Genomic DNA, 12,501 nt, shown 5'->3' on the forward strand with positions numbered 1-12,501 from the left:
CCTGGAATGGTGCTCTGTGCTTCCTCAGTAGCTGATGAAGAACATGCTTTAGACCCTCGGTAACTTTTCCCTTTGGTTAAATACAAGATAGGGCATCTGTCGAATAGGACTTAAAAAATAATGTCGAAATACAAGACAGAGCATCTGAACCTAGGAAGTTAGGTTCACCTAACAGAACGGTTAGAGAATAGTGTCCTTGTTGGACTCAAAGGGATCTGATTGTATTTCTTCTCTGTGGTAAGGTAATCACAGTATTTATCACATATTATCATAAGGATCTGCTTGTTTACTTACCCCTCAAACAGTTTGAGTTGTGAAATGTGTTCCTTATAGGAAATTACCTAGAACTGGAGAATCATGGTGACACGGAAGTGAGGTGGCACCTATCATCTTTAGCTCCACCTTATGTCAAGGTCAGTGATAATTACCTCGAATACTCATTTTAATGTTTATGTAGGATGTTTAAAAATCTGGATTAGGACCATAAATTGAGATTACTGGGTTTTTGTTAATCTGCTTCATTTACTTGATTATTTCTGTCAGTGGAACTAACCTGCCCAGTCTTGTTCACATGGTGGTTTTAAGAGTCAGGCTAGAGAATGTAATGTGAAAATATCTGCTTGCTCTGTTTAGTGCTGTCTCCTGCAGTGCAGTTTTTTATCTGAAATAATTTTATTCTGAAAAATATATACAGATTTTATCCCAGACGTTTCTTTCTCCTGGTTCTGAGTGCTGCTGTGTGTTGGAGGCAGGGCTGAACTTTACTTGCCAGGGAGTCTTAGCCTGTGTACCCACATGTGGTGTCTGCCAGTGGGCACCACCCAAGCTGTGTGTATCGTCACATGTTGTCACATGTGATACGGCCTTTCTGCTCTCTTCTTGGTGTGACCATCAAGGTTCTGAGCCATAATGTTAACATGATGTGTGCAAAAGATAGTGCTGGGCCCTCTGACAGGAAATGAAGTGCTGATATTGCGTGGGGGTGTTGGAACGCACACTCAGCAAGGTTCTTAAGGAAGCAGCAGTCCTCCAACAAGGGAGCAGCCTCCTATAGAGCACTGCGGCTGGGGGTGGGAGGAGGGTCTGTGTCCAGTGAGGCCTGGTGTTAGCGGAGCCTGGGTGCTCCCGGTCTCCAGGAAACGGGTTTGTCCTCGATGCCTGTGAAGGCAATGGTGTCACTGTGGAACCTGATCTGTTGACTTTTTGTTTTTTTAAATTTGATTGTTTAAATGGTGTCTTTGTAGGGAGTTGATGAGAGTGGAGATGTTTTTAGAGCTACCTATGCAGCATTCAGATGTTCTCCTATTTCTGGTGTAGTGGAAGGCCATAGTGTCCAAAAGGTGAGTTCTGACATCTTTTCACAGCTGTCTGGTGGGAACATAGTGTCAACTGGCCAGGAGTGCCTCATTTCCACCCAGAAGAGTTCACTCCACCTGGATGGTGCTGCTCATAGCCAGGCTCCTGCGAAAGTGGCAGCAGCACACTGTGCTCCTGCAGCAGGACGTCTTGCTAGGTAACAACACCATGGTTGGTGTGTGATTGGTGCTCACTCATTCTGGTGTGAGCTTGTCACCTGGCTAGCCTGTGCTGGGAACATACTTCCAGGGGACTGATCCAGACAGTGGTTTTGTCAACCAGCCAGTCAAAAAGCTCTACCAGTGCTGATCTTGCACTCTAAAATAACTTTTTTTTAAGGATTTGTACTATTTTAACATTGTATTTCTATTTCTTTTATTTGGATTATGATATAATATTATGTAAGTTATAGGTGCGTAATATAATGCCTCTTGAGAAATTTGTATGCAGGTCAGGAAGCAACAGTTAGAACTGGACATGGAACAACAGACTGGTTCCAAATAGGAAAGGGAGTATGTCAAGGCTGTATATTGTCACCCTGTTTATTTAACTTACATGCAGAGTACATCATGAGAAATGCTGGGCTGGAAGAAATACAAGCTGGAATCAAGATTGCCGGGAGAAATATCAATAACCTCAGATATGCAGATGACACCACCCTTATGGCAGAAAGTGAAGAGGAACTCAAAAGCCTCTTGATGAAGGTGAAAGTGGAGAGTGAAAAAGTTGGCTTAAAGCTCAACATTCAGAAAACGAAGATCATGGCATCCGGTCCCATCACTTCATGGGAAATAGATGGGGAAACAGTGGAAACAGTGTCAGACTTTATTTTTCTGGGCTCCAAAATCACTGCAGATGGTGACTGCAGCCATGAAATTAAAAGACGCTTACTCCTTGGAAGGAAAGTTATGACCAATCTAGATAGCATATTCAAAAGCAGAGACATTACTTTGCCAACAAAGGTCCGTCTAGTCAAGGCTATGGTTTTTCCTGTGGTCATGTATGGATGTGAGAGTTGGACTGTGAAGAAGGCTGAGCGCCAAAGAATTGATGCTTTTGAACTGTGGTGTTGGAGAAGACTCTTGAGAGTCCCTTGGACTTCAAGGAGATCCAATCAGTCCATTCTGAAGGAGATCAGCCCTGGGATTTCTTTGGAAGGAATGATGCTAAAGCTGAAATTCCAGTACTTTGGCCACCTCATGTGAAGAGTTGACTCATTGGAAAAGACTCTGATGCTCGGAGGGATTGGGGGCAAGAGGAGAAGGGGACGACAGAGGATGAGATGGCTGGATGACATCACTGACTCGATGGACATGAGTCTGAGTGAACTCCGGGAGTTGGTGATGGACAGGGATGCCTGGCATGCTGCGATTCATGGGGTCGAAAAGAGTCAGACATGACTGAGTGACTGATCTGATCTGATTTTTAAAGATAATAATCCATTTGTAATTTTTATACAGTATTGGCTATATTCCTCATGTTGTATAATACATCCTCTTATCAATACCTTATTTTATGCCTAAATAGTTAGTACCTCTTAATCCTCTACTCCTATATTGCCCCTCCTCCATCCCCACCAGTGACTGCTAGTTTGTTCCATACATCTGTGAGTCTGCTTATTTTTTACTTGTATTTCTTAGAGTCTGTATATATAAGTGATATCATATAGTATTTGTCTTTCTCTCTCTGACTTTTTTCACTGGGCACAGTGCCCCCCAAATCCACCCATGTTGCTGCAAATGGCATGGTTTTATTCTTTTTCCTAATATTATATTGTGTGTGTGTACATGTACACACATACCATACCTTCTTTATACATTCATTTGTTGATGGACACTTAGGTTGCTTTCATATCTGCTACTGCTGCTAAGTCACTTCAGTCGTGTCCGACTCTGTGTGACCCCATAGACAGCAGCCCACTGAACCACCTGGGAAGCCCTGCTGGGTCATATAGTAGTTCAGTTTTGTTTTTTGAGAAACTTCTGCACTGTTTTCCACAGTGGCTGCCCCAACTTACATTCCCACCAACAGTGTACAAGGGTTCCGTTTTCTCCACATTCTTGCCAACATTTGTTATTTGTATTCTTGGTGATGGCCATCCTGACAGTTGTGAGGTGGTAGCTCTTTGTGGTTTTGATTTTCATTTCCCTGGTGGTTTGCAATGTTGTGCATGTTTTCACGTACCTGTTGGCCATTTGCATTTCCTCTTTGGACAAATGTGTATTTAGTTCTTCTCCTCATTTTTTAATTGGCCTGATTTTTTGTCTGTGAGCTATTTATATATGTTGGATATTAACTCCTTACTGGTCATATCATTTGCAAATATTTTCCTCTATTCAGCAGGTTGTCATTTCATTTTGTTGATTGTTTCCTTTGCTGTGTAAAAGCTTAGGAGTTTAGTTAGGTCCCATTTGTTTATTTTTGCTTTTATTTCCTTTACTTTAGGAGACAGATTAAAAAAAAAATACTGCTACAATCAATGTCAGAGAGTCGTCTGCCTGTGTCTAGGAGTTTTATGGTTTCTGGTCTTTAATCCATTTTGAGTTTGTTTTTTATATGATGTTAGAGAATGTCCCAATTGTATTCTTTTCCATGTATTAATAGCTGTCCAGTTTTCCCAGAACGACTTATTGAAGAGACTTTTTTCCTCTATTTTATATTCTTACCTCTCTTGTTGCAGAGTAATTGGCCATAAATGGGGGTTTATTTCTGGTCTCTTTGTCCTGTTCCTGAATGTGAAAGAGGAGAGTGAAAAAGTTGGCTTAAAGCTCAACATTCAGAAAACGAAGATCATGGCATCCTGTCCCATCACTTCATGGCAGATAGATGGGGAAACAGTGGAAACAGTGGCAGACTTTATTTTTTTGGGCTCCAAAATCACTGCAGATGGTGAATGCAGCCATGAAATTAAAAGACGCTTCCTCCTTGGAAGGAAAGGTACTACCAACCTACACAGCATATTAAAAAGCACAGACATTACCTTGCCAACAAAGGTCCATCTCGTCAAGGCTATGGTTTTTCCAGTGGTCATGTATGGATGTGAGAGTTGGACTGTAAAGAAAGCTGAGCGCCGAAGAATTGATGCTTTTGAACTGTGATGTTGGAGAAGACTCTTGAGAGTCCCTTGGACTGCAAGGAGATCCAACCAGTCCATTCTGAAGGAGATCAGCCCTGGGATTTCTTTGGAAGGAATGATGCTAAAGCTGAAACTCCAGTACTTTGGCCACCTGATGTGAAGAGCTGACTCATTTGAAAAGACCCTAATGCTGGGAAAGTTGAGGGCAGGAGGAGAAGGGGACAACAGAGGATGAGATAGTTGGATGGCATCATCGACCCGAAGGACGTGGGTTTGGGTGGACTCTGGGAGTCAGTGATGGACAGGGAGGCCTGGCGTGCTGCGGTTCATGGGGTCGCAAAGAGTCAGACATGACTGAGCAACTGAACTGAACTGTCCTGTTCCATTGATCTATGTATCTGTTTTGGAACCAGTACCATGCTATTTTGATTACTGTAGCTTTGTAGTATAGTGAATTCTACCAAACATTTAAAGAAGAGTTAGCACCTATCCTTATAAAACTGTTCCAAAATATACAGAGGAAGAAACACTTTCTAACTCATGCTATGAGGCCACCATCATTCTGTTACCAAACCAGGCAAAGATAATCACACACAAAAAGCAAAAATTACAGACCAGTATCTCTGAATGTAGGTGTAAAAACTGTCAAAAAAAAAAAAAAAAAAAAAAAAACACTAGCAAACTGAATCCAACAATACATTGGAAGGATCAAACACCATCATCAAGTGGGATTTTTCCCAGGGATGCAAGGATTTTTCAATGACTGCAAATAATAATTTGTTGATGTGATGTACCACATTAACAAGTTGAAGAATAAAAGCCTTATGATTATCTCAATTGATGCAGAAAAAGCTTTTAACAAAATTCAACATCCATTTATAATTAACTCTTCAGAAAGTGGGCATAAAGGGAACATACCTCAACCTAATAAAGGTCACATATGACAAACTCACAGGTAACATCATACTCAACACTGAAAAGCTGAAAGCATTCTTTCTTAGGTCGGGAACAAGACAAGGATGACCACTCTCTACTTTTATTCAGCATAGTTTTGGAAGTCTTAGTGATGGGAATCAGCGAAGAAAAAGAAAGAAAAGAGATCCAAATTGGAAAAGAAGTAAAACTCACTGTTTCTGTTTGACAGGATATTGGGTTGGCCAAAAAGTTCGTTTGGGTTTCACTGGAATATCTTGCTATACATAAAAAATCCTAAAGACGCCACCAGAAAACCAGAGCTTACTAATGAATTTGGTAAAGTTGTAGAATACCAAATTAACATACAGAAATCTGTTGCATTTCTATACACTGAGAACAAACTATCAGAAAGGAAAACTGAGAAAATAATCCCATTTACCAATGAATCAAAAACAATAAAATACTTAGGAATAAACCTACTTAAGAGGCAAAAGACCTATTCTCTGAAAAGAATGAGATGCTGATGAAAGAAATTGAAGTGGATGCAAACAGAAAGACATACTGTGTTCTTGGATTGAAAGGATCAGTATTGTTAAAACAACTGTACTACCCAAGGCAATCTATAGATGAGGTGCAATCCCTGTCAAAATCTCAATGGCATTTTTCAGAAAACTAGAAAAAAATTTTTAAATTTGTATGGAAACACTTAAAGGCTCCAGATAGCCAAAGCAGTCTTGAGAAAGAAAGATAAGGCTGGAGGAATCTGGCTCCCTGACTTGAAAAATATACTTGGATCTGGTACAGGTACAGTAACAAACCCACTAAAAATGTTCAAATTCTTTTTCCATTAGTGCAAAATTAATCAATACAAAGACAGTTTTCCCCTTTAATTTCTTCATACCACACTTTGAATTGGTAACCTCAGTGCATGTGTGTAAGGTTCAGAGTCTAAATTTCTCTCCTGGATGTGTTGTTTGTAGGTCTCCATCATGTTTTTGCCCAGAGATAGAGGAGACTATGCCCAGTTTTGGGATGTTGAGTGTCACCCTCTTAAAGAGCCTCACCTGAAGCACACCTTAAGATTCCAGCTCTCTGGACATGTGAGTGTTTCCCTGAATTTAAGTAAATTACTGGGTGTGTTTTGGAGATACCAGGTGAAACTGGCCTGAAAAACTGGCCTGAGAAAGCTAAGTATGTTCCTGGTTTTATTATAATCCCATTAATTCTACTGTAGCTGCTTATCATCTTAGTTTTATTATGTGTCTTGATTTATTGGCTCTGTGAAATCTATGTTTGCCTTAATTAGGTAAGGTTTTTGTGTGTGTGTGAGACACAGAGAGAAACAGTACAAGATAAAGCATTTGTAATTAAAGGAATTTAAAAATCTGAAGTGTCCTTTTTAAGAATTAGGAAGTAGTAAAATTCAGTTAGGTAAATGTCCATGTATTTATTTCTCCTCCTCCACCCTGTGATTTTTTTCTACAGAGTGTCAGAGCAGAAAGTGAGCCTGGAATTTCACGCATTTCTGCAAATAGCCTCATTAAAATAGATAATTTACTTAAGCTTCGAAGACAGGCTGTATCTGAGGCTTCTGCCCTCATACCTGGGTATGTTATTTCTCTCATTCTCATGAGTTTTTCCCAGTACTTTATTGAGGTATAATCTCATTCGACAAAATGCCCAGTGGCTTACCTGTGATTGACATGTGTCACCCCACTGCAGTCAAGGTAGAGACTTGACTCCCAGTTCCTCTCATCTGGGAGTTCTCACGCGGCTTCTCCAGCCACCCCCACCCTCGCCTGGGGTTTATTCTGTTCTGTATGTTGCCTTAGTTCTGTGGATCTCATGTACACCTGCACTCAGGTTTTGCCTGGCTTCTTTCACTTAGGTGGTGATGTTGGGATCTTTGGTGTTGGTGAGTCCACCTGTGGTGGGTACCTTTGCATGTGGAATTCACATGACCCGTCACAGGGGCACGTCACCATTGTTTCTTTATCCTTTGGCATTTGGTGTCTTCCACCTTGGAGCCCTTGTGAATGAAGATGCAGTGAACATTGTTATATGTGTGTTTTTGTGGACATATTCTTTCATTTCTTTTGGGTAAAAATGTCTTAGAGTAGAATTACTGAGTCATGTGGTAGGAATTTTTTTAACCTTAACCTTAAATCGAAGAATGTTCCCAAAGTAGCCTTTCCATTTTACATTCCCGAAAAGAGTATATGAAAGTAGATTCTTAAAAACTTTATAAAATGTATGTTATATCAGTGGCTTGCAGAGCTTTAATGATAATATGTAAATGTTTAACCTAATGAAAAATTTTTTTCAGGAATGTGCTTTTTTAATAACTTTTTATTGAAGTATAGTTGATGTATAGCATTGTGTTTATTTCTGCTGTACAGCAAAGCAATGTTACATACATTCTTATCCATATGGTTTACACAGGATATTGAATATAATTCTCTGTGCTATACAGTAGGACCTTGTTGTCTATCCATTCTATATATAAAAGCTTACATGTGCTAACCCCAACCTCCCAGTCCGTCTCTCCCCCAAACCCCTCCCCCTTGGCAACCACAAGTCTCTTCTCTGTGTCTGTGGTTCTGTTTCTTTTTCGTAGGTATGTTCATTTGTGTCATATTTTAGATTTCACGTATAAGTGATATTGTATAGTATTCATCTTTCTCTTTCTAACTTACATGAAAATGTTTCTTATAGTTCTTAGTTAACTCATACTTAGGTTTGACTTAGTTCTGGAGGAAGATGCTTTTAAGAAAAGCATGTTAAGTACCTCTCCAAGAGAGGAGGTTCTGCTGCCTATATCAGCTGCTGCCAGGCATGCCTGGATGCTTCCTGGCACCAGCAATGTTAGTACTGATCAGACAGTCACCTTCACAAAACTACTTTAACTGAAATGTGGGAGAAAACACAAGTTAAAGCCATATACACAAGTTATATAATTTATTATATACAAATAGTTTAAGTTTCTGTAGATTGTAAATAGTTAATTTTCAACCCTGTCTCCATAGCAGGCAACTTGACTTGACCCACCGTGGAGTTTATGCCCCAGAAGACGTGTATCAATTTCTGCCAACGAGAGTTGGGGAGTCAAGGACATTGAAAGTCAATTTGCGAAATAATTCTTTTATTACACACTCAGTAAGTTGGAAATATTGCTGTGGGTTGTGGAAAAATAAATGTATTCTACTATTTGATAAACATTTTCCTAAGAATTAGAAGATTGTTTTATAGATGATATTTAAGGTAAAATAGTTAATTTTTAAAATATCTTAATACTGTGTTTGAAGAGAAACTCATGGGAAGTTTATGATCCTTTGTCTGAAAATTATCCAGTATTTTCATATTTTCATTTTTTAGTTTCTGCTCTTGTTTTCTTCTGTATGATCCTATGAGCATATTTCTGGATAACATTTACTCCAGTCAGAACTATAGTAAATTCATTAAAATTCCCTTCCATGAGCATTTATTGTCTTAACTTCATCTTGTGGGTATACATAAGCAAATGCACGGTGTGTTGACTTAAATATGCACAGATATCTAACTTGTGTAACTTCATAAAGTGTTTCATATTAAATTCCAGCTCAAGTTTTTAAGTCCCAGAGAGCCTTTCTACGTCAAACATTCAAAATATTCTTTGAGGTGAGTTTATCATAAATCAAAGTGTTCTCATCCTGGTGCAGCTCTTTGTGTTCAGGACCCTGAGATTGCTCTTGGGGGCTAGGACTGTGATGTCTCCCTCAGTTACAGCCCCTCATCTTCATCACTAACACCCAGAGCACTAAGTGCATGGTGAAGGGGATGAGGAGCCTGCAGGGGAAACAGTCTGACTGTGGGTTTACGTGGCGAGTATCAACTCAGATTTGCACAGTGTTTGGGCTTAGGGTGTGACTCCTGTTACCCAGTATTTTGACAGCCATATACTTAACTAGAACCTTTGTTGTCTTATGATTAACTTTAGAGTAATTTCTGCATCAGGTGTTACTTTCATCACACTAAGAATCAAGGATTTAAATTTTTACTAATTTGGACAAAAATCTTCCCAGATTAATTGGAAAAACTTTTATTATCCTGTTTTCCAGTGTAATTCTTGAAATAATCCTATATTGTTCTTTCATCAGGGCCTCATTTTCTTGCCATCCTTGCTTATTTTATTTTTTTAGTGTTTTTATTCATTTTTAAGGTATTTATATATATTCTTCCAGTTTTATTGATGTAATTGACACACAGCACTGTGTAAATTTGAGGTGTGTAGCATAATGATTTGACTTACATACATCATGAAATGATTATCACAGTAAATTTTGTGAACACTTTCATCTCATATATATACAAAATTAAACAGAATAAAATGTTTTTTTTTCCTGCAACATGAACTATTAGGATTTATTCTGTCAACAACTTTCATATATATAACACAACATGTTCAGTATATTTTCCATGTTGTATATCACATGGCCTGGTGCATATTTATCCTACAAGTGGAAGTTTTTGCTTTCTGACTTTTGATGTACTTTTTATCAGTCCCACCCACCACCTTCTCCAACCACAAATCTGATCTTTTCTATGCATTTTTTTTTTAATGTCTGAAAATATTTTTATCTTACCATCATTTTTTAAAAATCTTTATTGAATTTGTTACAATATTGCTTCTGTTTTATGTTTTGGCTTTTTGGCTACAAGGCATGTGGGATCTTAACTTCCTAACCAGGAATCTGACCTGCACCCCCTGTGTTAAAAGGTGAAGTCTTAATCACTGGACTGCCAGGGAAGTCCCTTGCCTTCATTTCTGAGAGACAGTCTTGCTTAGCACATAATTCTGACAGTATTATCCCCTGTTCCCATCTTATAAATCTGCTACACTACTGTCTGGCTTACATTGTTTCTAACAAGAAGTCTACTGTCATCCTCCTGTTCATTCCTCTGCCTGATGTGTCTTTTTTTCTGGCTGCTTTTAATTTTTTTTTTTTACCTTTTTTTTTTTACCTTTTTTTTTCTTTTTTTTTTTGAGGGGGAAGTGTAATTGACCTCCAACACTCTTAGTTACTGTATTTCTGTTTTTATTTCTGTACATTTCAAACTGATTTCACCACACTAAGTCTAGGATGGTACATTACCAACACAAAGACATTACATAGTTACTATGTTCCCTAGCTGTACATCTCATACCTGCTGTTCATTTATTTTGGAACTGGATGTTTGTGCCTTGTCACCTTCCTCACCTATTTCTTTCCTCCTGTACCCCCATCCCCTCTGGCAGCCACCTGTTTGTTCTTTTTCTCCATGACTCTTTCTGTTTTGTTATGTTTATTCATTTGTTTTGTTTTCTAGATTCCACATGTAAGTGAGGTCATTTGATGTTTTGTCTCTCGGACTTATTTTAGTTTAGCATAATACTCCCTCAGTCCATTCATGTTATTGCAGATGGTAAGATTTCATTCTCTTTTATGGCTGGGTGTATCCCACTGTGTCTGTAGGTATCTTCATCTGTTCAGGCACTTGGGTTACTTCTGTGTAACATTGTTTCCAGTCGTCTCACTTTCAGGCTGTGTAAGTCTTTAGATCTAAAGTGAGTCTCCTGTAGCCAGCATATATGCTGGTTTTGTGTTTGTATCCATTGAGCCACTCTTTTGATTGGAGCATTTAATCCATTTACATGTAAAGTAATTATTGATAGGTATGTACTATCAATTTTGCTAATTGTTTTGGGGTCTTGCTAATTTTATTTTTCCATATGACACCTGTAAAGGCTGAAATTTCAAACTGGGTTGTCACTGATATTTACAATTTTAACATTAGGGTTGCATTGCACTTAATACTAAAAATAATTTTATCTTCATGTTTGAATCTTTAATTAAACTTTATTTATTATAAGCTCTTTCACTTTAGCATCAGGAAGCGGTCCTAGAAGCATGTTCTATTCTGTGAAAACTAGGCCCCTTGTAGGCAATCGAGGGCTGACTGAGTTACTAGCCCAGCAGCACTGACTCAGAAGCTTACGCTTCCTCTTGTTGTTGGAAGATAAGTCATTCCCTCTACCCCTCATACTTTCTTCCCCTTCTTGACCCCATTCACCCATCCTCTGTGGTTGGAAACCTACCTCTTAGGAGCCCAGGCCAAAGGTACAAGTTGTGTGGAGTCAGCAGTGAATACACCTAGACCTCTCTCAGCCTCAGTGACCTAATTTGTAAAGGTGCCGGCAGCCTGGACTCGTTACAGGATATGTGAGAGGCAGTCCTGGGGTCCTGAAAAGCCCCAGCAGGACCCACAGGTGTTGACAGCATCACAGTTCTGTCAGCGCTTTCCCAGCCAGTCTCTTCATCAAGAACGTGGACGATGGCAGCCTTAAACACTCCCAGTCCAAACTTTCCCACTTCTCTGCCCTGAGCTCTCCTCTCCCATTGGTCTGTGGGTCCCTCCCCTGGGGCCTGAGACTGGTGACGTTCCAGGGTGCTTAGAGCAGGCTGGCTCTGCCGAGCTGAGGCTGACCTGCAGGAGCAGTTCGCTGTTCACAGATAGTCATTTGAATTCCCAGTTGGGGCCCTTTTTAGTGACTGAAGACAAATTGATCCTGAGTGAGTGATTAGTCCTGAACACTGCTGTTATCTGAATTTGAACCTTATTGTAATGGCCGTAGTAAATAACTCTGCTTCCTGTTTGCTGTCTGCTTGGTTTACGTCCCTGAGCTTGATCAGTGTTTCGCAGGCATTGTGTCTTTAAGCATGAAGCATAGGAGTCTGGGAACACTTTTGTGTAAACCAGCATACACCTGGGGCTTCAGATCTTTGTTTCAAGGAGCATTTATCTTTAAAAAAATAAACTTGTTTTTTAAAAGTTAAGACACCTTCAGATTTTTAAAAAATTTGTTTGAAGAGCTTACAGCTTTTTAAGAAACAATATTTGCATTCACTTCATCTACAGTTTTGATAAAGACTCAGGAACAGTAACTTGTTAAATTGTTTGGCCGTATGTCAGTGTGTTAGTCGCTCAGTCGTGTCTGACTCTCTGCGATCCTGTGGGCTGTAGCTCACCAAGCTCCTCTGTCCATGGGATTCTCCAGGCAAGAACACTGGAGTGGGTTGCCATTTCTTTCTCCAGTGCATGAAAGTGAAAAGGGAAAGTGAAGTTGCTCAGTCATG

General features: G+C 39.5%; 1 protein-coding gene across 6 annotated transcripts in view; it reads left to right on the forward strand.

Annotated features, from left to right (window-relative positions):
• Nucleotides 1-12,501, forward strand: part of CEP192 (centrosomal protein 192) — a 74,008-nt gene that overhangs the window by 57,325 nt on the left and 4,182 nt on the right. For 3 of the 6 annotated variants that reach the window (XM_027526090.1, XM_027526092.1, XM_027526094.1), the window contains 6 exons: nucleotides 334-413; nucleotides 1,245-1,340; nucleotides 6,328-6,447; nucleotides 6,833-6,954; nucleotides 8,374-8,503; nucleotides 8,946-9,004. In XM_027526090.1, coding sequence (XP_027381891.1) covers nucleotides 334-413; nucleotides 1,245-1,340; nucleotides 6,328-6,447; nucleotides 6,833-6,954; nucleotides 8,374-8,503; nucleotides 8,946-9,004 — 607 coding nt within the window. Of the gene's footprint in view, nucleotides 1-333; nucleotides 414-1,244; nucleotides 1,341-1,917; nucleotides 1,958-6,327; nucleotides 6,448-6,832; nucleotides 6,955-8,373; nucleotides 8,504-8,945; nucleotides 9,005-12,501 lie in introns of those variants that run through there. The other 3 variants (XM_027526091.1, XM_027526093.1, XM_027526096.1) reach the window with 3 other exon arrangements.

The sequence above is a fragment of the Bos indicus x Bos taurus genome, chromosome 24, assembly GCF_003369695.1.
Source record: "Bos indicus x Bos taurus breed Angus x Brahman F1 hybrid chromosome 24, Bos_hybrid_MaternalHap_v2.0, whole genome shotgun sequence".
Classification (NCBI taxonomy): Eukaryota; Metazoa; Chordata; class Mammalia; order Artiodactyla; family Bovidae; genus Bos; species Bos indicus x Bos taurus.